This window comes from Colletotrichum chrysophilum (genome assembly GCF_026319265.1).
Source record: "Colletotrichum chrysophilum strain AFK26 chromosome Unknown scaffold_135, whole genome shotgun sequence".
NCBI lineage: Eukaryota > Fungi > Ascomycota > Sordariomycetes > Glomerellales > Glomerellaceae > Colletotrichum > Colletotrichum chrysophilum.
In genome coordinates this window covers 95,532-123,164 of record NW_026517422.1, presented here as the reverse complement: position 1 = coordinate 123,164, position 27,633 = coordinate 95,532, and the positions used below count along the sequence as shown (strand labels likewise).

The 27,633-nt window shown below is 53.9% G+C and overlaps 8 protein-coding genes across 8 annotated transcripts; 6 read left to right on the top strand and 2 right to left on the bottom strand.

Moving 5' to 3' along the window:
• Nucleotides 1–5,285: 5,285 nt before the first annotated feature.
• On the top strand, nucleotides 5,286–7,093 carry COL26b_011303 (uncharacterized protein; the record flags this gene model as incomplete). Its single annotated transcript, XM_053183974.1, has 4 exons — nucleotides 5,286–5,693; nucleotides 5,785–6,070; nucleotides 6,374–6,688; nucleotides 6,831–7,093. The coding sequence occupies 4 exons, from the start codon at nucleotides 5,286–5,288 to the stop codon at nucleotides 7,091–7,093; spliced, it is 1,272 nt and encodes a 423-aa protein (XP_053032110.1).
• Nucleotides 7,094–7,639: 546 nt separating this feature from the next.
• COL26b_011302 (uncharacterized protein) lies at nucleotides 7,640–8,882 on the bottom strand (the record flags this gene model as incomplete). Its single annotated transcript, XM_053183973.1, has 4 exons — nucleotides 7,640–7,951; nucleotides 8,007–8,306; nucleotides 8,360–8,619; nucleotides 8,669–8,882. 4 exons carry the CDS (start codon nucleotides 8,880–8,882, stop codon nucleotides 7,640–7,642), a joined length of 1,086 nt encoding a protein of 361 aa, XP_053032109.1.
• Nucleotides 8,883–11,917: 3,035 nt separating this feature from the next.
• Nucleotides 11,918–13,899, top strand: COL26b_011301 (uncharacterized protein; the record flags this gene model as incomplete). Its single annotated transcript, XM_053183972.1, has 6 exons — nucleotides 11,918–12,154; nucleotides 12,258–12,366; nucleotides 12,489–13,036; nucleotides 13,090–13,283; nucleotides 13,364–13,475; nucleotides 13,582–13,899. 6 exons carry the CDS (start codon nucleotides 11,918–11,920, stop codon nucleotides 13,897–13,899), a joined length of 1,518 nt encoding a protein of 505 aa, XP_053032108.1.
• A 1,263-nt stretch (nucleotides 13,900–15,162) lies between these two features.
• On the bottom strand, nucleotides 15,163–16,174 carry COL26b_011300 (uncharacterized protein; the record flags this gene model as incomplete). Its single annotated transcript, XM_053183971.1, has 2 exons — nucleotides 15,163–16,038; nucleotides 16,142–16,174. The coding sequence occupies 2 exons, from the start codon at nucleotides 16,172–16,174 to the stop codon at nucleotides 15,163–15,165; spliced, it is 909 nt and encodes a 302-aa protein (XP_053032107.1).
• A 1,221-nt stretch (nucleotides 16,175–17,395) lies between these two features.
• COL26b_011299 (uncharacterized protein) lies at nucleotides 17,396–18,734 on the top strand (the record flags this gene model as incomplete). The annotated part of the gene is made up of 3 exons (XM_053183970.1): nucleotides 17,396–17,716; nucleotides 17,856–18,115; nucleotides 18,311–18,734. The coding sequence occupies 3 exons, from the start codon at nucleotides 17,396–17,398 to the stop codon at nucleotides 18,732–18,734; spliced, it is 1,005 nt and encodes a 334-aa protein (XP_053032106.1).
• Nucleotides 18,735–19,296: 562 nt separating this feature from the next.
• On the top strand, nucleotides 19,297–20,018 carry COL26b_011298 (uncharacterized protein; the record flags this gene model as incomplete). Its single annotated transcript, XM_053183969.1, has 3 exons — nucleotides 19,297–19,366; nucleotides 19,438–19,602; nucleotides 19,738–20,018. 3 exons carry the CDS (start codon nucleotides 19,297–19,299, stop codon nucleotides 20,016–20,018), a joined length of 516 nt encoding a protein of 171 aa, XP_053032105.1.
• A 4,493-nt stretch (nucleotides 20,019–24,511) lies between these two features.
• Nucleotides 24,512–26,109, top strand: COL26b_011297 (uncharacterized protein; the record flags this gene model as incomplete). Its single annotated transcript, XM_053183968.1, has 2 exons — nucleotides 24,512–24,793; nucleotides 24,859–26,109. 2 exons carry the CDS (start codon nucleotides 24,512–24,514, stop codon nucleotides 26,107–26,109), a joined length of 1,533 nt encoding a protein of 510 aa, XP_053032104.1.
• Nucleotides 26,110–27,209: 1,100 nt separating this feature from the next.
• Nucleotides 27,210–27,482, top strand: COL26b_011296 (uncharacterized protein; the record flags this gene model as incomplete). The annotated part of the gene is made up of 1 exon (XM_053183967.1): nucleotides 27,210–27,482. The coding sequence occupies one exon, from the start codon at nucleotides 27,210–27,212 to the stop codon at nucleotides 27,480–27,482; it is 273 nt and encodes a 90-aa protein (XP_053032103.1).
• Nucleotides 27,483–27,633: the final 151 nt, after the last annotated feature.

Below are 27,633 nucleotides of genomic sequence, written 5' to 3'. Positions count from 1 at the left end.
CCCTAGTGAGGCCGAAAGCTGCATAGTGGTTGCAACTTTACCTCGTTGATAGTTAATTGAAATTGGTGGTGTTGTTGCGATAGCATTATTTTTTGGTGTTTCGCATGGGGGGGTGTTTCGGAAGTGGGTACGTTGACTTATCGCTACAGGTTCCCGACTTCCAGGCCAACTCATACTATAGGGACGATGGAAGAAGCAGCAGCCATTCCCGCCCTGCGTGGTATAAGCTGCCGGACACGAGTTGGTACAAGTGGCTTCCATTCACGATGACTTATGAGGATGTGCCACGTCCTAGTTAAGTTCTGGTCTGATGGAATGCGAAAAGACTTTGTTTGGATCTTGGCCTCTGATCTTCCTTCAACGTCATGTCGCGCATACTATTTATTGAACAACATCTTGCAATAAGTCATCAATAATTAACTCTTTCTCCTCAAGATGTTCCGTATATGACTTCTGCCATCGAGCTCAAGTGAGCGGGTGCTCAGATGTCTCCTGTAGTCTCAAGGACTTGGCCATAGAGCTTTCTACTACATCTCATCTAGTGACTAAAGCGAAGCGTGGAACGAACATGGAACTCATCCAGTCAACTCACGACTGACCTATGATTATGTACAGCTCATTTGCTATTGGATTTGGACGGATAGTGAAAATACCACAGCAGTAACAAGTAAGGAGAAGACGACGATGAGGACGACGACAACGACGACAACGACAGCAATGACAGCAACGACAGCAATGAGGGATTTACAGAGAGAATGATCTTTTGTTATAGCAGGTAGTGTTCTGCCCGTTTAGTTAGAAGTATCCGCCCGGATAGCAAAACTCGTCACAAAACCCATCTCTCACATCCTGTAGGCTCCAACTCAAGCGACTGACAGGCTAAGTGATACTTCATCTCGACGGGTTCAAAAACTGTTTTTCCCTTATTGCAAGGTAGCATTGGTGTCCCCAGAAGTGATACATTTATCGCATGTTGTATCAAACATATAAGCCAGTTTCAACGAACGAAGCTTTCCCAGAACCACGGTATCCATAGGCAGTATCTCCAATGAAGCCCCAGTCGTCTCCATCTACAGGTACTCTTTTTCACCAGCGCAAAATGTAATTCTCATAGTTGAGTTCTCTTTCGATCGTTCCATGCTAATACTAGACGACCCTTGATTCGGTCTTGGCCCCAAGACCCCCATTTCAACACTGCTCCCAGCCTGAGTAACTTTCTGGCTCCCTTGTCCTCCTTCGGCTACCTACGGAGCTATGCCGGGTGGCTTTTGCGAAGGCAAGTCCCATCGTATCTGCGAACGCATGGAGCCTGCAGTAGCGACACCTGCCCATGGATGAGAATCCCTACAAGCGCGTGATGAACGTGTCACTTCTTCAGAATGTTGCAGCTCTTCGTGGTATGATTCAATCATGAGTGAGGCGATCTTTGAACAAACTTCTCACGAAGGATGGGACATAGACTGAGCTCGTCGTTAGCGGCCGTTCTTAGCCAGGCAGCCACTTTCATAACGGAGCGCCACGCATACTAAAGGGTAGCTAGGAGCTGTATTTGCGGATGCGCAGACTTAAGAGACCGTCTCAAACTCCCCCAAAGTCAGGGTGTGTTATGTGACCAGGGAGTGTAAGAGAAGCCTGCCAGCGACAGGCCAACAGAGTCTAGACTATTGAAAGTCAGTTAACGTTGAGTAAAGTATTGTGAGCGGTTCAGGGGCGAAGACATCAAGACATCCTCGTGACAGCAAAGTGAGATGAGCTCTCATCGACCCCTTCGAAGCTTCATGGGCGAGAGTCATGAATCATGATGTAACATCGGAAACATACATGTCTCCCGAATCTGTCGCTAGCTTAGGCAAGCTCTTCATGGTCGGACCCGAAGTTCTCCCTTGAGACATCGTCCACGGGCCCATGGAAAAACCGCTCGTTTACGCAAGGCATACGCGACGGCTCTTGACTACTGGATTGGGAACGAGAAAGCTTCACCGGGACGGAGCTACTTTCCGATGACACTGAAAGCACCATGTCTCCGTGTTTGTTGGAGCCAGTGGCCTGTCTGCATGCAAGCCAACCCAGGAAATTGGGAATGAATCCATTTCTGCACCAAGGACCCTGGACTCAACGGTCTGGACAACTTCATGGGACGACACACGACCGGCAGCAAGATGCTTCCATGCCGTCGGCGGACGCCCGACTCCTCACCTGCAACCTGGGACTCCCCATCGGCCGGGGCTCACCACTGTTTCTCCGCCGGACATGGTGATGTTATTCGTCGCCGCTCGATCGCCCCTTCTGGCGCCAACAACCTCATCCAGACCTCCGGACCAATATCCCAGGTTTCTGAAGGGCAAGCAACATCGGTACCATGGACGAGCAAAACTCTATGAAGAGCCCATGGCTTGCGTTGTATCGACAGGGCTACAGCATCTGGCCCCCATGCTGTCACTTCTCACTCGTCGACGCAGCCCTGATGGGTCCTCCGCGCCCTCCCCTGCGCAGCTTGGGGACCCTGGGAGGGGTGGTGGTCATCAAAAATCTTCAACACGGCACCCCCCGCTCGCTCGCCTACGACTCCACCGGAGGAAAGATTCCCAGAGATTTCCAAGGCTCGAGGGGAAGAATCTGGCCCCCTTCGCTTCGCGTCGCTTGCGCCTCAGGGGCCGTCAGGCAGTCGAGGCGCGCGAGATGATGGTTCTGCTTGGCGATAGGGTAGATAAGGCGGCGGAGGGACTCCGACCAAGTGGAAATGTGCGCGGCTGCGTTGTGACTCTTTTGTCATTTCCGTATCTGGATCTAATCTGAAGACGGGAGACACGTTGAATGAACGGTGTGAATAGCATTGCACTGCGTCCGTAACGAACTTGCATTACAGCACCTTGGCTGGCTCCTCGTGTCGGCAGATGCGAGTTTCGGTGCGGCGTGATTTATGCATTGCATCTGCAACCCAGAACACATGGAAATAATAAGGCACGCAAGAGTATGCGCGCGTCGCTCGCATCCGCCGCACCATTCGCTGGAAGATCCAGGCGATCGGTGTCGTTGAGGGGGTCAGATCCAGGGGCGGGCACCATCAGTTTCGTAATCAGAACGTCAGTGGTCGGGGCATTTCCCATAGACGGGTTCGATCTGATGGTTTGCTTGTCAAATGAAAACAGTCAGAACCTTGAACTAACGGTGGGCGTGAAGCTCTACCGTAGCTCTGATGGAACGATCAATCGAGACCAAGAGAAAAGGACCGACAAGTGCCGCCGCCGCCAACGTTACGTTCCATCCCGAGGCTTCGACGGGAAAATTAGGTAGGAAAAAAAGTTCTTACGACAACCGTTTTGCTGCTGCGCCGTACGCTATTACGACCCAGGAACGGTTTCGGGCGGGATTTCCCTCGTTTACATGACACGGAAACCGGACGCCTTACCAGATTCATGGCGGCGATGCGAGAGTGAAATCACCGAGAAGAACCGGCGTGGGATGCAGCTAACGTAGGCTGGAAGGTGTGCTTCGCTGCGCCGTTGCGCTGCATCGGCCCATAAACAGGGGGTGCTTTCTTGGGATGGCTGACCGGTAGGGACTGCGGGAGAGAGAAAAAAGTCTGATCTGCGGCCGATGGTACTCTCTTCGGCGCATCTTTCCTCGCGCAATCGAATCGAGAGGGAGTTCTGGCATGCTCACAGTGAGTTCATGTTTGAGGGGGCCCGGATCAATCTCGGGTCCAAGAAACGAACAGAGGAAGCTTCAATGTCATCCAATATCTCGGGTTTAAGAGGCTGGAATATGCTCAGGTCCTCGAAACCCAGGTCTGGCGTGGCGTAAACTGGGCCAATGGGTTGGCCTCAGAGGGCAGAGCGGCCTGTGTGCCGGCAAGGCATCCCTTGTGAAGTTCAGGGACAGGAAGGGCTAGTGGTCTGGTAACGAATGCGACCATCCTTGGGAAATGTCGTTGACTGGCTGCGCGGTTGGTGCGCTACAAAGAGTCGACGACGGTGGAGTTTTCTGTTCTGTTTTTTGCCTGGGTCACGGCATAGCGTTCCCGGAGAAGCATCCACTCGCGAAAATGCTTAGCCATGAACGGACTGGAGGGCAAGGCGGCGAGCTGGTGTGGCTCTGGGGGAGGAGAATTGGTAACTTGCAAGGAGGAGAAACCACCACACCAACACGAAATCCGACCACTTTTTTCTCTTCTTCGCCCTGTGGGCAGGGCTCCTCGGTGGAATTACGTACGGGCCCAGTTGCGAACTTTTGCTTTGGTTGTGCCTGCTACCTCCACCCCCTTTAGCCACTCCGAGATTAGCGGTTCTGGCTGGGCCAGCATCCCCTGGCTCGCTGAGCCAGACCGAGGGATGAAGGAGTGTGGTTTCGCAGCCACCTCTTCTGTCCGGACAACTCGATACTTCTTCAGGTGAGGCTTCTTTGGATGGACAATCGCTGCCCAAAGTCAATTGGTTGTCATCGACAGACGTCAAAGACGGGTTGACAGATATCGGTGCTGTCAGATCGTAGTGTGATTGCGGCCCACCGCCGCGCTCTGTCGGTTGCACAGACCTCGAAATACGACAGAGATCATTAGCCGACGAGACGCCCTCCGCTTCCCTCCCGCTCCCGCTCTGCCTTACCGGCGAAGTTACCACCTAGGGAGGTCGCTGAAGGAAATGGCGCCGGGAGGCTGCCGTAAGGGTCTCTAGGCCGCCAGCACCCGTCGACGGCGTCTCTTAGGTGGTGTGGACAGTGGCGCCGGGGAGGTGCTCCGCGATCCTCCCGTGCCAAGGGTCTCTGTCGCTAGGAGATCCTGGCCCTCAAAACCCCTGACATCAGGCGACTCTGCGTCCTCGTCCACTTGGGGTCCAGGGCATGGGAAGTGGGATTAGAGTTTTCGGTTCAACATTAGCAGCGGAGTGGTTCGATAAGTTGAGAAACGGGGCCCTCTATGGATAGACAGAGTGAAATTGGACGTCCACAAGCATCGGAAGTGCCATCTCAAGCACCGGAAGTGCCTACTGAGTGACTGAGCCCAACATAGCACAGCCAAGACAAGCAAGCTGAGCGCCAATTGCTAATACACGCCACTGGTAACATACATTACGACAACTGCAGTTCAGCATTAAGTTGTCATTGGTGCCGTTTTCCGCCATTGCGTTTCATTTGGCTGCTCGCCCTGTTGCTTACGCTTGCTACCGCTGCATCTGCACCGCACATCAAAAAGCAAAACGACTTGGTCTGCCAGCCGAGTAACACACCCCCTACCATTAATCCATAATTCGTCAAACGCCGTTTTACCGAGACACAGAGCCACAGCCATGGCGGTCCAAGACACCTCAGCACAGCAAGGGCCCCTCCCCGTGATCATCATCGGCGCCGGCGTCAGCGGCCTGCTGCTCGCCCAGCACCTGCGCAAGACCGGCGTGCCCTTCCGCATCTTCGAGCGCGACACGGACCTCACCACTCGCGGTGTCGGCTGGGGCCTGACGCTGCACTGGTCGCTGCCCGCGCTGCGGTCCCTGCTGCCCGAGGACCTGGTCGCCCGCCTGCCCGAGGCTTACGTCGACCGCGCCGCCGTCGCGAGGGGCGAGGCCTCCGCGTTCCCCTTCTTCGACCTAAGCACCGGCGAGCTGAAGGGCGCAAGCCCCCGCGCGCCGGAGAGCCTGCGGATCAGGGTTACGAGGGAGAGGTTGCGTCGGCTTGTTGCGACCGGCATCGACATCCAGGTATGATTCGCGATTTTTACCTTTTTAGATTATGGGGCTCTCTGTGTTTTCTCCTCTCCGCGCCAGATCCTGATGTTGAGTTGCAATATAGTGGGGGAAGGGCTTCGCTAGCTACGAGGAAAAGGAGGACTCCGTCATCGTGTCCTTCGAGGACGGCTCAGCGTGCGCCGGTCGCGTGCTCGTCGCATGCGACGGAGGCGCATCCCGAGTGCGGACGCAGCTTTTCCCGGATCACCATCAGAGGCACCGGATCCCGGTCCGGGTTCTTGGCCTGAAGGTGTTTCCGTCCCCCGAAGAGATGGAGCCGATCCGGAAGCTTGATCCTTTCTTCCTGCAAGGGACGTCGTCTCAGAACGACACTTTTCTGTATCTTAGCAGTGAGTACACCTTCTTTGTCATCCTTTTCTCATCCAACGTTGCATTCGATTTCTCTCTCCCCTCTCCTTGGCTTCTGATTTCCCGACGATGGTGAGGGACGATGATCCGAGATCAACCGTATCGCCGAGGCAGGGTTGTCCCTGACCGTGGGCGCAAATCCCCAGCGCGCTATCGAAGGGCGGAGAAAACCTTGATCTCGAGCTATGCCCAATTCCTCATCCACCCCCCCTAGCATCGTCCTTCTGGATGCGCGCGGCATGGAAAAAGACTAACACGAACTCTGTGCGTTTGTTCTACCGCAGTGCTCGACGCCCCCGGCAACAATGATGACAGCTCGGGCAAGTACAGCTGCCAGATGTGCATCTCGTGGCCGGATCGTCCGGGCTTCTTGGGCAAGCCGGAGCCGACGGGATTTCCGGAGACCAACGGCGGCAGACTCGATCTCATCAGGTCGTTCGCCAGCGGCTGGTCGGAGCCGTTTCGCTCCCTTGCACTCGGCATTCCTGCTGACACCGACGTGAAACAACTCGACCTCTTCGACTATCCTCCACCAAAGGGCCTTCGTTCATCAGGACGCGCGGTGTTGATGGGGGACGCCTTCCATGCCATGGCAATGTGTAAGTGCCCGCCCCTATAGCATTGAAACTTTCATGTTTTTGGCTTCCATCCCCCTTATTACCCGATGGGTTGCTCCGTAGGATCCCTCGGGAGAAGGGTTCGTCTCAAATAAACGAGGATGATGGCTGACGGCACGCACAGACAGAGGCGAGGGTGCGAACCACGCCATCCTCGACGTCCTGGATTTCGCAGAGGCCGTGGGCCCGAAATTGGGCAGCGGCGCCGGCTTCCCGGAGCTCAGGGCGGCCATGGACGTCTACGAAGATGCCGTCGTCGCCAGGGCGCGGCCCGGCGTGCTGGCGTCGCGGCGGGCCTGTCTGGACGCGCACGACTGGCCCAAGATTAGCCCTACGAGCCCGCTCCTCAGCAAGCGGGAGATGAAGCTTCACTTTGATGAAGAGTAAGATAGATTCAGGATAGAGTCAGGATACCACTTTAGATTAATAGACGTGCATCGCCGTGGCCATCGCGTACACCGCATTCTTGGGAATGAAGAGTGGGAAAAGATTTGCATTGCCCATCGTTCGACTCCCCATATGTTCCTCGTGAAGTGGGATCTGGAGGGGGATTGAATCATGAGCATGAGCCACGTAATTGTGCCCCAGTCTGCTGGTGGAGAGCGATCAGCAGCCCGTGCAGTCCATGTCCCCTATTTTTACTGCTCATGATTTCCGATCGAGAGTCGCATTCGCTGACGGGAAGATGGTGATACTGAGGATTCCCTCGTCTAGATCCAACTCTGGGGTCGGACTTTGGAGTCCCCTGGTGGGAAGTGATCGCTCACAAAAATTGAAACTCGTGATGATGATGGTAAAATGGCCCCCGAACGCCTCTTTGTAGATCTATCAATGTCTCGATTCTTGTTCTAATACCCTTACACATTATCATGTACATCTTTTATGTTTTGTGCCGTAGCCGCTGTGTCAACCGTAAAATCATTCCGTCCAAACTCAAACCGAATCTTTCGAATCCCTCCTCCGTGTGGACCCTTTGCCTTGTACTCTGTCGTCGACCTGGACGCTGTACGTGACGGACTTCATAATGTTGCCGGGGAGGATGTTCTCCTCGCTGCCGTTGTCGCCCTTGCTGTGGTTCGCCGAGGCGAAGACGCTCTTGTCGTGGTTCATGTCGCTGAGCTTGTACCGCTCGGCGTGCTTCATCCCGCTGCGTCCGTGGGAGGAGCCGCCAGAGTACTTCGAGCGGTAGTCTTTCGCCTTCTTCATGCACACGGGCGCGAGGAAGGGGAGCGAGGAGACGATGTTCTGTGCCGCTCGTTAGCATTATGAGACGAACAACCGGGGCTTGGCAATTGCTTACACCAACGTTGAACTCGATGGTTCCCCACAAAACCAGCATCGTCGAGTTTCCGTCGCCAAACTGGATGCGGTTGATTTCGAGGTAGCGAAGAATCGAGCAGAGCGTCGTGAAGAGACCCAGCAGGAAAATGGCGATAAGGCCGACCTTCTTCTCCAAGCGGATGTTGAGCTTGAGAAGGACTGGGATGGGGAGGAGGGCCACGACGACATCAGAGACGATGGTGACCACGGCGTACGCGGTGAAAGACGGGCCCGGGGCCAGACATGTGCCAGGGAGTGTCGGGTTCCATGACCTGGCAACCTGAGCGGAGAGAGTTAGTAATGTGTAATCGTAGTGGTATAGAACCTTCTTACAGGAGTGCATGCAAACACGAGTGAAAATGCGCATCCCAAGTGGGCGATAAACACGATGATGATGGTCATCCAGACTACCCGCCGGTAACTCTTCTGATCGGTGCCTTTGAGCAGGCGCAGGTAACTGATCAAGAGCGCAATCTTGAAGAAGCTGATCCCAATCTGATAGATGGGGCGGCCAGCAAAGTTGATGCGCGTGTACTGAATCAAGTTCGCTTTGGGACGGAGCTTGATGGGCAAACCGAGACCATATCTCGTTTCTGTAATCGTCAGAAGATGTTTATGAGGATGACAGCTGTGTGTACTTACGACCGATGGTAAGACCAGAGTAAGCGAGAGCAAAAACCACCGATAACAGAGACATCCAGTCATCCGAAGCCAGACCTCTGGCGGTGTGCCGGATGTACAATCGAGATCCTACGATAAGGACCGACAGCACCGACAGAACGGTGCAGATGGCGATGATGGTCGGCCACTGCGAGATGGCCTCGACCTCGGGAGTGGCGTTCAATACCCAGCCCATGGCGTACAGTGCTGCGGGTAGCTGCCGTATGTGACCCAGTAGACTAAACCGATGGGAAAGAAGAGCCGCACACGTTTGTGGCTTCAAGACATGAACAAACTTTACAAGACAACAACCAACACGCGCGAGGAAATCAGCGAAGGGACCAGAGGTGAATAAATCAAGCCAACAAGTAAGGGGACTTCGAGGAGACGCCGGCGGACTGGTAAAGAAGAAGCCTAGCCTGCAGATTTGGGAAGCAAGGGACAAACAATGGTGGAGAGGCCGAAGAACCGTTCAGCTCCACGAGGGCGTTGAATCGACGGGGACTGGGGGGAGCCGCTTTAATCTTTATTACCTCTGGCCCTGCTCCTTTCTGTGTGCTGCTGGCTGGGAGATCACCTTATCCACCGCGAATAAGGCAGCTGGGCCAGTGACAAGTGTTGCTTTTGGTGTCTTCCCGCTCGACCTTCCCGCAGTTTCGGTAAGCCCCTTTGCAAGTCTGCTACCGACTGGGTCACGACATTTTAGATGGAGGAGGGGGTGGTGGTCGATGACGGGGTAAGGTAGGGTACCTAGGAGAGATGGAGGGATCTTTTGGGCCGTGGGAGTGATTTGATCTGGCGTGCGAGGCACATCGAAGCTGAGGGGTGCCTTGCCAAAGGAAAAGCCCGATCCTCAAGTGTCTCAACTATCGCAAGGATGCGTCTTTCACGCCAATTCCGAACAATTTGATAGGGTTTTGCCAGGCCGCGGGAGTCGTGCGCGGCCAAGACTGGCATGGCCTTGCATGGCCAATGAACGGGCCCGCACCGCATATTCACGGAGCGCGGAGGAAATCAGCGATGCCACTCCGGGTGGATTCCCTCTTCTCTAACCTCTGCGAGGTGACATTGGAAAAGCCGAGAAGCCTGGGTGCTTATTTGGGGGATCAACGAGGTCCCCGCCGCGAATGCACAGGTGCATCGCTTCTCTACGGTGGTGGTGGTCTCTCCCTGAGGCAAATCGGGGCAGGGTGCGTGTGTAGACTGGGCATCCTCCGCCAAGGAAAACACGCATGTCTCGTTTCCAAACCTTTGCTTCTTCCTTCGCTTCTCAAGCTTCCACCGTTTCCATTATGCCGTCCGGAGTGCCATCCGAAGGGGCAGGAGGCCGGGATGACAAAAGAACATTAAGCTATCGCTTTCGGTCCCTGGAGAGGGATGGTGCAACAAGCTACGGCGGCGGGTGAACATGGGTCGTCGCTGTTTAAGCTGCATCTGGGAATGGAAACGTTGGAAGCTAAAGATGGCGGCCGACCAACAAAAAAAAAAGTGACCGCACACCACCTCCAAATTCCCAAAAGAAGACTTGACTGGTCAATTGCGGCGAGAGAAGGGAAATGGAGTGGGAGGGACGGGAAGAGACGAGCGGACGGTATCTGTCAAAACCCGTCAAAACGGTGCGTCTATTGCTGTGCCGCCTCTTCGCTTCAAGGCAAGGCGAGGCGAAAGTTTCTGCTCGACACAATGTCGTGCGAACCTCTGACCCGGGCAGAAGATTAATATCGTTCGACGGCAGAAGCGTAAATTTGACACTTTGGCATGTCCAGCAAATACCGCGCTGCCCGTCCACGCTCCTCAGAGCCCGCCTTGCTGTTATTAAAAAAGGCGCCCCCAACAATAACGTGGTCGGTCGCACTGCCCCCGCCCAGAGAACACGATTTCGAAGCACTTTATCTCCCATTTTTTTGTGGTTAACAGAGTCCTGAAATTCTGCGTCATGACTCTTGCTCAGGACCAGCTGGTGGGCTCAGTACCCGTTTGCTGTTTCTCAGGTGGACGTTCTTTTAACAACGCCGCCACATTACGGACCTCGTTCCGGTGAATGGGGAGATAAGAATCAGCAGAGAGCGCCACCATCAGCCTGGATCCCCGCGCGCGCCCTCTGGAGAGCGGGCCGGTCTGGCGAGATGGGAGCAGATGGCTTTGGCTTTGGCTTTGGGACTCGATCATAGGCTCACCTGCGATGCGGCCGGATATGAATGGGACTGCTTTCAATGGGGCCCTCGACGGGGATGCTGGCAACGGCGGCCACTGGTCTCTTGTTCCCACCGTTTCTGCGCCTTCACCTGGATCCAGTCCTCAGCTGAGGATGCATCATTCACCTTGTCACTGGTCTCATCCTATCCGTCCGTAGACAGCGATGCTCGGCTCTCGAACTGGAGGTCCAGGTTGCGTGCATCGGTGGCCAGGGGGTGTGAGGTGAGCTCGTTGGCGAGAGTGACGAGGCGAGGGTCGGCCCTGGTCGACAAAAAGCTATCCAGGGTCCCCCCTCGTAACCCTGCAATCCCCTCCCTCCCCCCGACCGCGCAAACCTTGCAAAATGCAGGCGGGGATCGGGGAGCTGCGCCGTACGGCACTACGAGCTCCCAGGTAGCTTAGAGGCTTGGCTTGAGAGGCACAGGATGGGTTACATTAAAAGGAAATGTTGAAAAATGCTGCATCACGAGGGGGCGGATGTAGTAGAGAGCACTTGCTCGCAGCTTGGTGTGAGGTGCATCTTCCAAGCAGCTCCAACAAAAACCACAACGCCGTGCTTCTGGGCCCTCCTCGAACCAGAATCGGAAGCAGATTCATAATTGAATGGGAACATCACCTTGCCCGACGTAAACAGGGGTAGCAGTAACACTTGCAGGATTAATCAGAGCGGTCGAATCAGCTCTTGGCCTCCCTCGTTGCTTCTTCCTCCCTCTCTTCATTACTACCATCCCATCCCATCCCTTCTCGGCCGACAGCGTTTTATTTTCCTCGCCGTCGCTTTTCTTTCTTTTCCATCTGACACCTCTTTTTATTTTCGCTGATCAGCAAAACTCTAAGTGTTCAGCAGCTCCGCAGCGGAAGCCTGTGCGCCCTCCTCGTCGATCACAGACATCGTGCTTTTGGGTCGTACCGGGCTTGTAATTCCAGGGCGTCACGTCACACTCGTTCACTTTGCGCTTGCATATTGCTTTCTTCTTTAATTCACTTTATTTTTTAACCTCTTTCTCGAAAACACCCTAGTTCCAGACACACACCATGTCCATGGACGAGAAGAACCCAAAGGACCTCGTGAGCTCGGCTGCGTCCGGCCACGATGGCCCGTCCTCCGGCTCCGTCGACGCGGCCTGGAAGTTCCTCAACGACCACCGCGAGGCCGGCGGCGACACCAGCTCGGTCGACATCAATGCGCTCCGCCGCAAGATTGACTGGCACATCGTGCCCCTCATGTTCGGATGCTACACGATGCAGTTCCTGGACAAGGTCATCCTCAACGTGCGTCTCACCCCCTTCTTCAGCTTGGACTGCCCGGGCGCTTGCTTCTGCGATCCAGCCGTATCTCCTGAGAGTAAAACAGTAATCTGATGAGTGACAACAGTACGCGGCCGTGATGGGTCTTAACAAGGACCTCAAGTTGGTCGGAAACGACTTCTCCAACATTGCCACATTCCTCTTCGTGGGTTTGTTGTGCTTCGAGATTCCAAACAGTATGTTTCCCATTGGGCCCTCCCCGGCCTCGCTTGAGGAAGAAGAAAAGCCAAGCGCTGGTCTCGTGGACGAGAGGCTTCGGAAAAGCAAAGAGGGATGCACTGACACCCACATCCCGCAGTCTACTTCCTCCAGATGGTTCCCGCCGCCAAATGGCTGGGCATCAACGTGATCCTCTGGGGCACCGCGACCGCCTGCGGTGCCGCCGCGCACAACTACACCTCCCTGCTCGTCTCGCGCGTCTTCCTGGGAATCTTCGAGGCGACCATCGGCCCGTCCCTTATGCTTATCAGCTCCCAGTGGTACACCAAGTCCGAGCAGGCCCCGCGCTTCTCCTTCTGGTACCTGGGCCTCGGCCTCGGCCAGATCCTGGGCGGCGCCATCTCGTACGGCTTCCAGCACGTCGCCCCCGGCGCCGGCCTCGCGGGCTGGCGCATCATGTTCGTGGTCCTCGGCTGCGTCACCGTCACCATTGGCCTGACCACCTTCTTCTTCGTCCCGGACACCCCGATGAAGGCCCGCTGGTTGAGTGACACGGAGAAGGTCGCGCTGCTGAAGCACGTCAGCGTCAACCAGACCGGCATCGAGAGCCGCAAGTTCCGCCCCAAGCAGATCCTCGAGGCGCTCATGGACCCTCAGATGTACCTGATGACCATTGCCGTTGTCCTCGTGCGTACCGCAAAACCCCTGACAACTTTCTGCCCTCGCTAACAAGCCCGCAGCTTTCCGTCTCCAGCGGTGTCGTCACCACCTACTCTGCCACTCTTATCCGCAACCTGGGCTACGACTCCAAGCACGCCGCCCTGATGAACATGCCCTCCGGTGTCGTGAGCATCTTCTTCACGCTCCTCGTTGGATACGGTATTCGCTACCAGTCGAACCGCTGGGCCTGGATCGTCGCCTGCATCATCCCAGCGTAAGTCATAAACAACATCGTTCGAGACGAGGGAACGGAACGGTAGAAATAAGAAAAGCCTTGCTAATTTTGTGCTCCAGCATCATCGGTGGCGCTCTGATGTCATTCCTCCCCGTGAGCAACCGCGCCGGCTGCCTCGCGGGCATCTACCTCGTCAACGCCGTCGTCGCTCCGTTGACCGTGTTCTACGCCGTAAGTAGCCTAGCCCGTCTTCGTCCCCTCCACACGCGAAGTTTTGGAGTGAGACACGGCAGACGAAGAAAAAGAAGAAGTGTGTCTAACGGGAAAAATTCTTCAGTGGACCGCCGCCAACTTTGGTGGCGCAACCAAGCGCGCCTTCGCCGCCGCCATCGTCAGCGGATCCTTCTCCCTCGGCAACATTATCGGCCCGCAGACCTTCCAGGCCCGCGACGCCCCCGACTACCGCCCGGCCAAGATCGCCGTCATGGGCACCCAGGCCGGCTGCGCCGTCGTCACGCTGGCCCTGTACGCCTATTACCGCTGGGAGAACAAGAGACGCGGGGCCAAGCAGCAGTCCGAGGACGCCTTCATGGCCCCCGAGGTCTGGGCCTCGATGACTGATAAGGAGAACAAGCAGTTCCGCTACAGCTACTAGACCCGGGCTATCGTTACCCGGAAGATGGAAGCGCAAGCGCAGGTTCGGAACAAGCCCCGAATCACCAACAGTATTGCTTACCTTATAGAATGTATATAAAAAATGTTCCAGGGCCAAGACCTCTTTTTTTACCCTCTTTCACCCCAACTTGTACATTACAACAGACATGTTAAAACCTGGTTACTGACCAATGAGACGGCGTGGGTGCCGACGAGACCGTTGAGCGTCCGTGGGCGCACGGTTTCACGAGAGGGACTTGTGTGGCGGGGTATTTGCCAACCTGCGCTGCCTGCCCTCGACTAGATATTCCTATTTTAAACTTCCATGCCACGTAGGCTCGCCAGCGGCCCTGTAGGACTGGTTCTGAACGGGCCCGTTGTCGGCTCCGTGGAGCGGCAAAGCAAAGAAATCCAAGAAAGCGTTTCTGACTAGTTGAGTGTTGCTGCCGTGCTTGAGTTTGTTCGAACTTCGGCCCAAGTTTGGATGAGGGTTGGTGCCAACTCGGGACATGAACCCGATGGCGTTGTTGATCCCCGGCTTAGGAGCCGTAGTCTGTTCGGGCCTTGCATCGTTGGGCTCGTGCCGTCATCGATCATCATCTCGTTTTCTTGTCGGGCCGTATCCGTCTGTGGGAATCGCCATCAGCTCCCAAAGAGTGACTGGTCGCGACCGTTGGGTTTCTCATCTTGATCTTGCCATCGTCATTGGCGATTTGCGCAAGGGCTGTTGTCAAAGCTCTTGCTGCATCTCGTTCTCGTCTGGTCCTGTTGTTGGTTCCGTCCGTCCGTTCTTTCGATGGGCGCCAACGAGTTCATTACTCATTTAAGCTTCATCGTAGACACCGTGCCATGTCCTATTCCGGCAATTCGGGAGACGCCGCCCACATCCCGGACCAGGGGAGGGCCAGTGGATAGCCGGCGGCCGTGGGCAACTCTAATTGTCCGTCTCTAGGAGGGTCTTTAGAGCATCAGACTAACGGTCTAGAGGCCTTTAGACAGAGCTGTAGCGCTGGCTTGGCGCTTTTTGGCGTAACGACTTATGTCCGCTTTGAGGCAATAGTGCCGCGGATTTACAAAATTTTCCAGGCTCATGGAACCTCCCGTCGGATCTTTACAGACCTCTTTGAGTTTCAGCCGTTCTCAATTGGTTTCTATGAATACTAGTCGCTATTACACGTTTCTTTGCTAGTTTTGACCGACATTCTGCTGTGCTTAACGACGTAAGGCACGCGCATAACGTTGCTTTCCATTGGCGGCCCCAGTTTCAGTTGGCCAAGGATCTGACGAGCTCCTTGAACTGTTTCTCGGTGATGCTCTCGACACCGAGCAACTCATTGGCGGCTTTGGTGTCGGACGTAAGCTGTAGCTCCGAGTCGAAGACGAATCTCAAAACTATGTCCCCCACAACAGACATGTCAAAGACGCCCGAAACAAGCTTCTTGACGCCTCGCTCGTAACGCTCCTTGGTGTTGACATGGACAATCTCAAGTTCGAGGTCGGGCAGGGCCTCCTTGACGAGCTGCAGGATGCGGTTTTGAGTCAGGCTGATGACCTCGATCGTGTAGAGTTGATTCTTGGTCTCTTCGGGGTGCCTGAGCGCGCCCGCAACCGCGTCGCCGAATGCCTTTCGGGTGGTGAGGCCGAAGGGGATGTCGCCGCCGTCGTGGATGAAGAACTTGCGCTCGGGGATGCTCATGCCCTCCTCAAAAGTCATGATCCATTCTATCCATGGTCCTCCCAAGATGGACGTGTACTCGATGCGGCCCTCCGAGGCGGCCTTCTGAAGTGTGTTGTCCACCTTGATCTTGCTCGCGGAGAGAGGGACGGAGTGGGCGGCCGGCTGCCGGTGATCTGAGCCAAACTCTGAGGGAATGAAGCGCCTTACGCCCGCAGCGATGGCGGCGTCGAGAATGCGCAGAAGTGAGGCTTCCAGATGGCCTGGCAGAGTACAGACGACGGCGTCGAAGCCTCGAAAGGCTGCGGTCAGGCTCTCTAGGGACTCGTAGTCGGCTTCAGCGGCCTTGGCGCCCGTAGGGATCTTGCCTCGTGTGTCTCGGGAGTCTCGGGTAACGACGGCAACGTCGAAGATGCCGGCGGCAACCAACTGCTGGACGATGACATGGCCGAGGTCGCCCGTTCCCTATTTTAGTTGCCACGTGCGGGCCACTGGTCAATGCTGGAGTCCGGAGGGGAAGGTAAGGGGGAGCAAGGTGAGGGGAGGGGGGACGGGGCTATGTACTTACACCGATGACGGCTATCTTTTTAAGGGCAGCCATTATTATTCTGCCGTGTGTGCGAGGTGATGAGTAAACGGTGTCTCAGAAAGCGAAATCTTCAGCGGGATGTCTGTCTCGTCGGTGTGCCCTCCCTCTATCTACAGTGAAGGCGTTCGAGCTGTCTCTCTCTCTCGACTGCATATCGCGACATCTAACCCTCCGGTGGACTCTTATATCACCGGCGGCGTGCCCGGGGCTCTTTAAACTGCTATTCATAAGCTCCGTGGTGCTCAACGGCCCTCCTACCGGCTCGCCGGCGGATTGGCAGCAGACTCGGCGTCCGGAGCCCCCGCCCCGGCGCCCCAAGACCCACAAAACCGGTATCCCACTCGCTGAGTCAGCGCGTGTTAATAAGCACCGGGAGAGTGGGAGACCAATCATTAGCGAGCTTTGGCGCGTACAGCTGCCGCGGGAGGTTTAGCCCCGGCCCCACAGTTTCCCAGGGGGTCTCGGAGTCAAGCGAAGGTCCTGTCCGAACATCTCAACACACAGCGCACCAGTGCACCGGTGCTATTCTATGCACCGAGCCCCTTCTCTACCGCCAAGCCCTTTTTTTACTCATCCTTTAGTCAACTGTATAGGGAACCAACTCTCCAGTGCGATGGATCTGTTCCTTCCGTACGCTGGAGCTGCCCAGAATGCCGTTCACCTGCGACCATGACGGCTGCGGCCGCTCCTATCTACGCAAAGAACACCTCACGCGCCACAAAAAGGAGCACGCGGCTACACCATCTTTTTGCTGCCCATCATGTGGTACAAAATTTACAAGAGGGTATGTCATTGCAATCACCGTTGTCTTCTAGTTGTTGCTGGTTGTCGTTGTGGTTGTTGTTGTGGTTGTAGAGAAAGTATCAAAGTGGTGCACCAGCTCGGCACCCGAGGCCATCTCGCGTTGGTCGGAAACGGACCCGAACCCGAACAATATCTAGACTAACACGCGGAAAACACCATAATAGAGATACTCTTCGTAGGCATATGGTTCTCCACGGCCCGACTGCCCCGCCAACACGCGTAGCACAAGCCTGCGTCCCGTGCCATCGCACAAAGACAAGATGCGATGGTCAGCAACCCTCCTGTTCGACGTGCAACGATAAGGGGAGATCGTGCGAGTGGCCGCAGCCGCGCGGCAAGCAACCATCGCCAGGACGAGCGGTGGGATCGTCCCCTTCTACCGGCTCTAGCATGCTGGCTGCCTGCATGGCGCCTTCGAATCCCGTCATCATGCCGGACCCCTTGACAACGGGGATGTCGCCCACCGGCTTGCTTACGCAGACTATCATGCCACCGGCACCGATGACGATGACCGATACCTTCGACTTTGCACCTGGATCGATGTTGGATGAGGGGATGAGGATGCAGTTGCAGAGAGTTTACTTTGACCACTTCCATCCCCAGTGGCCGATGCTGCACAGGGAGACGTTCGAGTCCACGATGCAGCCTAAGCTGCTGATGCAGGCCGTCATCACCGTTGGACTATGGTTTGCCTCGGCACCGGGGTCACGAGATCTCGCCATCAGGTTCCACGACCACCTCCTAATAGAGGTAGGCAACAAAATCGTAAGTGTCGATAACTTCTCTTTTGGCGTGTTGGCCTTTACAGCGTACGGGCAAATTGGTTTCCACTTTAAATGCGACCCGAGTCAGTACCGTAACGCAGTACGCTAACACCAAGTCTCTACAGCTCGAACTATTAGAACAATCAAGAAGGGGCATGCTGTCCCCGCGAGTAGATTTGCTACCAATCTTCCAAGCCATGCTGATTTCAACAATCTTGGTGCCATACCGAGCAGACAAAACGATGGAGAACGTGATGATGACGCACGCAATGCTCCTGGAGACGTTCAAGGCGACGGGCCTTTACGACCAGTCGAAGATTAACGCAGCTTCGCAACTTTGCGGGAATAGTGGGTATCCTTGGGTTTTCCGGGAATCATGTCAGCGGTACGTTGAGAGCCCCCTTCTCGTTGAAAGCATCACAAGCAGAAGAGAGTGGTTCCTCTGACGAGGTTCATCTGATGTTGGGACATGTCGCTCTGAAAGAAGAGGGAAACTTGTACCGAAAGTGGGCGTTGTCATTTACTTCTGGTCCAAAGCCTACAGACTACGAGATCTTTTGCTAACTCTGCTGCGAAACAGTCTTGCCGTTTTTCAGTTCAAACTACATTTGATCCTTCAAGCAGTCTTTATTACGATATACCCCGCGCTCCGAATATCCCGAAACGCAGAGCCAGCCATGCTCAGAGTCAAAGTGCCCATGCCGCTCATGATGTGGGACGGCCCAGCAGCGCAGTGGTTCGGCATGATACCGACGGACCCCGAGCTCATGGACGACCAGGGCGACGAGGAGCTTTTGATAATCAGCAGAATGTGCGATAAGGCGGTGATGATGATGGACAACAAGCCGCTGATACCGCTCCTCTCCTGGGACCGGTGCCTGGGAATGGCCATCTGGTGCTGGTGCATGAAGCACACGGAGAGCGACAGAGAGTTCATCGAGAACATCAAACCATTTGTATTAGAGCCGTTAAAAGGAACGGGCGTCCATTATGGCCCCAGCTAGCACCGAATAGACGGGTGAAATACGCTCGAACTTGCTGCGCGCTCTGATCGTGACCCTTTGTTTTGCGGCCCGACTGCCGAAACGCGGGGCTGGGCTGGGCTTGGACAGAGCCCCACGTGACAACAGGCGTTCCCTTCAATCTGGCCTTATCATTACAGCCTTGTCTGACTTGAGACAAGCCTTGCTGTTTAGCCGAGAGACGGGGCTAAAAGAGATTTCGCCGTCGCGCTATTTCGGCTCCCGCGTCTACTAGGGGCTGTTGGCTTGGTGTGCCGGTGGGATGGCGGGATGGCGGCACAGGTTGCATATCTGGGGATCAGAACGCACTGGTGACGAAATTGATGACCAAGATGAGGGGCTGTCAACGTTTTGACCGCGGGCTGTGTGGGATGGATCTAAGAGTCAAAATGAACGACAATCGCTGGATTGTTCATGAAGCTGATCTTGCAGTTTGATCATGACTATCGCACACCTCGCCTGCCTATTTTCAAGCGCATTAACCACACCCTGACTTCTACGACCCTTATCTGACCCACAGTTTCAGACGGAACCTTCGTTCGCCATGGCCGAGGGTATCAATTGGACCCGTGTGCTCCAACTGGTCAACCTTGCTGGAGCGGCACATCTCGTAGGTATGTTGGCCAACGGCCATCGCTTTTTCCACGCCCGAGAAGAAGGCCCGAGGCTTTATTAACAATACCAGGATATCAATATGGCAGCGACAAACTCGCCATGCACAGCATCGTGCAGCTCCGAGATAAGGACCTAATCACCGAGCTATGGTTCCGAGGGTGGGACTTCGGCCGGAAGTACGGCCCCACAATGGTGACCGGCACGGCGGCCGTTTTCGGTTTCCTTGCTTGGAAAGGTGGGTCCGGCCCCTCCCCTGTCTCTTCGCCGTGCTGCCGGCACGAACCTAAATGCACAGCACACACACGCCAAAAAGCGTATTACTATTATTTTCCATTGGCTAACAATTTCGTGCTATTTTTATTTTCCCCAGACGGCGCCGAAAGCCCTGCATTTATCTACAACCTCGCCGCGGCCGTCCTCATGGGGTCCGTGGCGCCATACACCCAGTTCAGGGTGTTTCCCGTCAACGACAAGCTCCTCGCCGAACACGAACGAATCGTCAACTCTAAGAAAAATGATGGTCCCGGCGGTGGCGCTAGCCTTGAGGAAGTCCGCGGATGGGCTGCCGATTGGAAGAGACTGGATATGCACAGGCAAATACTGGAGGCTTTTGCCGTTGTGGCGGGTATTATTGCAGCTTCAAAATCGTAAAGCGCTCAAATTTCTCTGGTAGCGATTTGCCACGTCGTTCAAGCTGCCGAATTAGTTCTCTTGGCTGCAGGAGCAATCAATAAAGGCGCGATAGCATTGTTATGGGAAACTTTGAGCATCGGATTGCTACCTGGACGGCCACAGTGCACATGCTACATAAATATTCCCCCAGATCCTGAATCGCGAACCTGTCCTTGATTTCAGTTCTTGTCGCTGGTCTTTGCTCATCTTAGCTTACCCAGAATTGTTAAGGGGTTCACAGTTCGTTACTGATCTTGATAGCAAGATGCTCACCGTCGCTCTTCCTTGAACATCCATCAGTCGCGTGGGCGTCTTCCTGGTACGCAAATAAGGCGCAATGCCTTGGCGCCAGTTTATCGTGCTCCCTACTTGGTGCCGGAAGGGGCCGTCGTCGCACGACACCGACGCGGTCACAAGGCCGAACCTCAACAACCTGCCCGGCGAAATTCTGATCGACATCGCCGAGTACCTCCAACCCGAAATCTTCCCGGCGAGCGATCCGGAGCGCACTTATACATCAACTGATGGCACGATATGCCAGTATTACCCTTGGGCACCACACTTCCCTGCTTCGTACCGTCACCACCATGACGAAATAAAGGGTTACCATAGACGACATGCCGACCGCAAAACATTGGTCCACTTGCGCAAAGGAGGACGTCCGAAGCCATGCAGAGATGTCATCAACTTTTCACTCACCAGCCGACGCATATTTTTCGCTCTATATGTGAGCCGCTACCGTGCACCAGTCGCTGTGGGTTCTAAGAATGTACGAAGCCTGCTTGCCAACATTGCCAAACGGAACCGTCTTCAAGACTTCGTTAGCGAAATGACTGTTGTGTACGATATGTTCGAACAGTCAAGTTGCGAAACATGGAATTGGTTCCCGCTGCTTCGATTGAAGAACCGCATCAACGCAGACACTCTGGAGCTGAAGATGTTGAGGAGCCTGGACGTTGCCCTGGAGCCATGGGTGAAGGAGCCAAAGCACGTCGTGGAGTGGTGCAGACTTCTACCCAAACTCCCCGCCTTGGAACGCATTTCGTTCAAACACTTCAGGGGCCTCGAACTGCATCTACCACTCTTGCCTCGAATCACCGAGGCGCACTTTTACAACTGCGCGCCCTGGAATTCAAGTTGGCGGGACAAACGACCGCAGGCAGAATCGATCTTGAAAAAGCTGCCAGCTCTTCGATCGCTGGCCGCCTACAACTCACTCCACTCCTCCTGGTGTGTTAAAGATTGCAAGTCGCAACATTTAGATCCCATCGCACCTCAGCTGGAGTTCCTCGGCTGGTCGCACAAGCATGACCGCACGTGTCTGGACAGTTTCCTTGAAGCCGAGATTCCTGTGTCTCGCCTGACGAGGGTCAAGCGTCTCAGTCTCTGCTGGTACCATTTCGTAAGCTATGTCTTGCGTACGAGGGATGGCCCAGAAAGAGATGACTTTATGCCAAGCTTGGAGGCATTCGAGCTTCACACGGTGTTTACGATGCCCTCGTGGTACGGTGGGGGCAGGCGAGGGGCTTCGTCCCCCGCATTGGCATCAGTCTTGGGCTGGATTGAAACGCGGTGCCAGGCGGAATCTAACAGAATTCGGATCGTGGACCTTCGTGCAGTAGGTCTGATATCGAAAGGAAAGCCTCCCCTCACGGATACAGGAGAGGTTCTGACTGACTATCAAAAACGGCTGCGGAGGTTGGGTGTGGAGTTGCTATTTGCCGATGACCATGTAGGCGGTTGAATGTAGTCAAATCAGTTTATTCCGAGCATGTAATGAAAAAAAAAAAAACTCTGTCTAGGTATGCAAATAGATTAGCACTTTCGAAGCTTAGGTGCTCAACCAGCAGTAAACGTGGGAGTTCACAACGACAGCCACGCTTTTTCACTTTCTTTCTTCGTTTTTACTTTCTTTTCACCATGCGTCAAACCTGCCAAGCGCGCAATGAGGATGCCAACTCACCTTTTGGTTGGGCGCACACGCTCAGAGCACCGCCCTGAACTCCGTTCGGATATCATCAAGGTACGGACGGGAAAACTTTGTCTCTGCCCGTGTGACGCATGCGTCCAAACATGACACCGATAGTCATGGACCGTCAGACAGGTACCTTAATGAAAGAAAACAAAAGCCTTACGCTTGGGTGAAAAGCCTTTCGTTTTTAAATCAACGATTCCATGCGCGCTTCCTTGAGAACTTGCACACCACACAACATTTCATACATCGACAAAATGCCGAGACAAGCTGCAGCAGAGGCAGCACAGCGGAACTCGAATCTGAGCAGTTTCGAAAAGCTTCCTACGGAACTTCTGGTCGAGATCGCCAAGCACCTACAAGATGACGCCAACTTCCCACACATCGGCCCGTCGCTGAAGTACATTTCAGCCGAATCTGTCGTAGAGAATTACTGGAGTCGGGATCTACTGTCTTACAAGCCTACCGAAGATGGAACAGAGCCGCCAGCCTACAAGGAATTCAAGCGGCGGAATCAAGACATCCAGAACCTCACCGCAACAAGCTCACACCTCTTTGCCGCATGCGGCAAAGTGATTTATCGCACACCAGTCATTCACGGCGATGATGAAATGGTCGCAAGATTCTTCGAAAGGATCACCTCACATCCTGTTGTGCAAACGTATATTCAACATCTTTCCATCCAGACCTTCTGGTATACGCAAACATCCATTCACCCATACTTTAAGCCAGATCTGCTCAACAACCTGGTCAATCTGAGGTCTCTAGAAATTCGCGACTATATGGGACTATATGAAGACAGTTTGTACAGTCTTCTTTCAAGGCTACCCGGTCTAGAACGGCTGTCGTTGAATGGTTTCTTCAAAACTCAAGGGTTTCCCATCCTAAGTAATATTCGAGAAGCATATTTCAACGACTGCAAATTTCTTCCACGTGACGGAGAGCATATTTTATCAAGGCTTCCGTCTCTCAAGCTACTTTCAAACTACCACAGCTTCACGAGGATGCCTGAGAACGCTTTCCTGGGTCTTGAGAGCACGCTGGAGACCCTTGTGTGGGTTGGATACGAAACAAACTATTCGAATATGGCCCGAGCAATTTCTAGCATGAAGGTTCTCAAGCATATCAAAACCAATAATCTTCGATGGTTGCTTCCTATCGACATTCTTGGGGATACAAAATTCTTACAATCTCAGCAAGATGTTGGAAATGTAGGACGGACACTACAGACTTTGGAGTTTGTTCCGATAAGTCCTTGTCCATACTTTAACTGGGAATTTGCAGTTACGAAAGTCTTGCTTTCTCTCGAGAATCTAAGCGTGGTCCTTAATACTAACTGTCAGTCTCAATACCGGAGCCTGCGCATAGTTGACGTTCGCGCGTGCACTGAAATGGAATTGGATAACAACGGAAAAGATTGGTTCCGGGTGAAGAACAACCGAAAGCATTTGGATCAAATGTTGGGCAAATTGGCAAGGAATCTCAACGTCAAGGTCATATATCTGTAAGACTGTTCGACATTCAAAGAAACTTTGTCACGACGCAAGGCCAAATTTCTGCTTAGCAATTACAATTACAGATTGGGGACAAAATTGAAATATCACAAGAAACTCGGTAGCGAGAGTCTTTCGTGGTTCATCGTCGTTAACCTGTGATCTTTCCTCTCGTCGCTGTGGGTTACTCCTCGTTGCACTTGTCGACTTGCGACTTGCAGGCTGTAGACCGTAGCGGTACCCTGGACCCTTTGGCATGGGCTGGAAGCGTGATTAGTTTCCAGTCTGAAGTCTGACAAGTAACCAGCGCACTGCCCTTTAACCATACCACGTGAGCTGATGCATCACTCAAGGGACTGATGCAACTCCCCCAAATCAACCTGCTCCAACGATTATTTGCTGCAAACACATTGATTATGAGAATACTTCTGTTCCAGGAAACCACTTTGATGTTGGGGCATATCATTAGGTCGTCTTGCCCAATGAACTGCGACATTTGAGTTGGAGGTGGTTTGTGTGCTTACGCCAAGCTCTCTGTGTGGACTCTTGCGGACGCGCGGCGTTCAATAATGCAACATGCATGCATTAATACACATTAAAAATTCGGTGAAACCACAGAGCCTGCTTCTCAAGACTGTCAAAATCCACCAATTACGGATCGAAATTGTAAGTATAGGCATCAAGATAGAAACTTCATTGGGCAGAAGATTACGGGAAGAAAAGAAAGGAAAGACCATTTGCCTGCTCCCGTCTCACAAGAAAACTCTTGGAATCTCTTGGCCGACTTGCTGAAATAGGAAACTGGACGTTCTTGTCTCAGACTCGGTGAGTGGCCAAGGCCGTATTCCCTAGCGTCCTAGACTCAGTGTAGCCTTGGGCATTTTCTGTACGACTTATAACCAAGGCAGTCCCGATTTGTTCTCATTTGACAAACATCCGCGAAAAACAATTGAGGTGTTTCTCACACTACCCCAATGCCCCGAGTCAAACCTGTCACACTTTTCAACATGAACGAACTGTTGTGCTTCCTGTTGGCCCTCGGGTTACTCCAAAATTTCGCTCTCGCCCATAGCATACCCAACTACTTCACTAAAGCGCCTGTCACGCGGAGCCAGTTGGATGTCGAGCAGGTTCGACGAGAACTGGGATGCTGCGTATCCAAAACCTCCACCATCTTTGGACCCGACGATGATTCATATGTCAACGCGACTGCCAGGTGGAACCCGATTGCGACGCCCCAAATTCAAGTTGTTATCGCACCTGGAGAAGAGTCCGATGTATCCATCATCGTATGTTATACACCTTCGGGCATCGACTCCCACTATCCAGAGGCTATTGCTAAACGATTTACTAGGTCAAGTATTGCAATGAGGATAGCATCGACTTCTTGGCTGTGAACCGCGGTCACGGCTGGAGTCAATCGCTCAATACCTTCAAGGGCATTCAAATCAGTCTGGAGAACTTGCACAGTATTGATATCCAGCCTGACGGCGCATCTGCCTGGTTTGGAGGCGGTGTTTACGGTGGCAACGTCACCAGGTACTTGTGGGATCGCGGGTATGTTGCCACTACAGGAGCCTGCGACTGCGTTGGTATGATGGGCCCCGGTCTCGGAGGGGGCCATGGACGGCATGAGGGCCTCTACGGCTTGATAATCGACAACTTCATCCAACTCAATGTTGTCCTGGCTAGTGGTGAGTCCGTGAAGGTCAGCGAAACAAGCCATAGCGATCTATTCTGGGCATTGAAGGGCGCAGGACACGGCTTCGGCATCGTTACCAGCTTTGAGCTGAACATATTCCCTCGCGGCCCCGACACGTGGCACTACCATAACTACGTCTGGCGGGATGACAAACTCGAGGAGGTTTTCGAGGCCCTGAACCTCTTCCACAGCAATGGGTCTACCCCTGTTAATATGACGGCCAACTTCGGAATCTTTCTGGTGAATAGAACGATATCGATCGAAGAGCCCGTCATCTTCTGGACTTTCGCCTACCGAGGGTCTGCGGAAGAAGCGGAACAACACCTGGCGCCATTCAACGCGATCGAGTCTGCTTATGACGAGTCAGACGACGGTCCCTACCCTTCTATTTCTGCGGCGCAACAAATGAACGAGGAATCCTTCTTCTGCCAAAAGGGCACTACGCGAGCCATTGCTGCAGTAGGGTTGCAAGTTTACAACCTGACCTCTGAGCGCCTCATATTTGAGGGCTTCAAAGAGCGACTTGCCTCTGGTTCAGAACTCGCCGGAAGGACTACTATAGTTCACGAAGGGTACTCCACCGCAGCTGTGCAGACCAAAAACCCCGACGATTCCGCTTATCCCTTCCGCGACGACCATCACCTGATGCTCCCCATGGTCTTCGTCCCTCCTAATAATCCTGCTGCACAAGAGGCAGGACAGGAGTGGGTGGATGAAATCAAAGAGCACTGGGTGAACGGCCAGCCCGAGCGACCAACCAACGTGTATCTCAACTACGCCAATGGGCTAGAGCCTATTGAGGAGTTGTACGGTCATGAAGCCTGGAGGTTGGATAGGCTTCGTCTGCTGAAGGCGAAATACGATCCTCTGAATCGCTTTCGACATTTCAATCCTATTGCTTAAATCTCACTAAAATGTTTGATGTGGAGATGCAAGAAACGGCTTGTTCACATATTCCTTGAAAGGGAGAGGCACTTGGTATAGTCACACAGCGTTCACGGGAAGCCGCTATCTTATGTCCAGGGAGGAGACTACATATTTCGTGGTTTCAGTTCGGGTTGAATTAGTGATCACGAATATTAATATTGAAAGATGTTGGCCACAGGCCAGGTCCACCAGCGGCGCCACAAGGGTTGTAAGTTTGCGCGTCAATTGCCATGAAGATGCCAGTGAAGAGGACAATGACTGGTCGTATCAAAATCTATGTCAACGTAATATACACAGCTCTCTGCTCTTCTAACATCGGACTTACCGGTGATTAAGGTCAGCAGCAGCTGCCATGACGCATGCAAGGCGCTGATAACTGTGATGGATCGACTGCGAACTAGATGAAATGGCAGTATCATTAATCCACCGCCATTCGCAACCGGCTTCGGAAATTTCAAAAGTGCCGTAGATCCGGTCCCGGCCCGCATCGCATACACGACCCGGGCAACCGCTGACATCAAGAACCAACCAGGCGCAGTCAATCGAAGAACAAAGCCCACGGAATCCGAGGGCCGAACCCAGCCGCTTGGATCGCATGACTTAATGACTTAATATACTTGATGATTATAGTACGAGAATTATCCACACTTAATGCCATAATTGGCAGCTTTGCAGATCTCAATAGGCAAGTTTCGAAAATAGAGTTTACAGACTGGGGAACCATCAACTTCAACACGCGTTGGATCTGACTCGCCGTGTCGCACGATCAGTCCACCCGAATTTTTCGCAGGAGACCAATACGCGTTTACAGCCTTAAGTGAAGCATTATGAACTGTTGGCCAGGAGTCGACTATATAAGTCTAGTTGATCCGGCTCTTCCGCAACTCTAACAACTCAAGCTTTTGTGCCATCTAAACGTTTGAACTTTCAGCCCGATAACAAACTCTACCATATTGTAAGTCCTCCCGAGGCAGTTCTTGGCATGGAAGTGCCTGCTTCTTCGATACCAAACCACTAACACGCACTGCTTCCAGCAATCAACCCTCTCCCTCAACTTTCCAGTACCGACAGTCAACATGAAGGCTTCCGCCATCCTCACCGCCATCACCTTCCTCGCGGCCGGCGTCATCGCCGCTCCTTCTGCCGAGGGCGACGCTCTCGTCAAGAGAGCCGACACCTGCTTCGACTGCCAGTTCAACTCCTTCGTCTCCGGCCGCTGCAAGGGCGCTTGCACTGGCGCCGAGGAGGCCTGGGGCAACGGCGGCCAGAACTGCAAGCACTGCATTGCCGGCTGCCCTGCGACCACCGCCAGCGACAAGGCCGGCACCTCTGCTGGCTACCCTTGCTAGATACAATTGGAGAAAGCCAATAGGGGATGAGTGGTTGCGCGTCAATCAAGAGACGGGGAAAGGGACTGCTGACAGCTGGTCGATATTTGGAACATTGAAGCATCTCGAGATACCAAAAGAGCAATAAGCATTGACTGCATCGTATACCAAC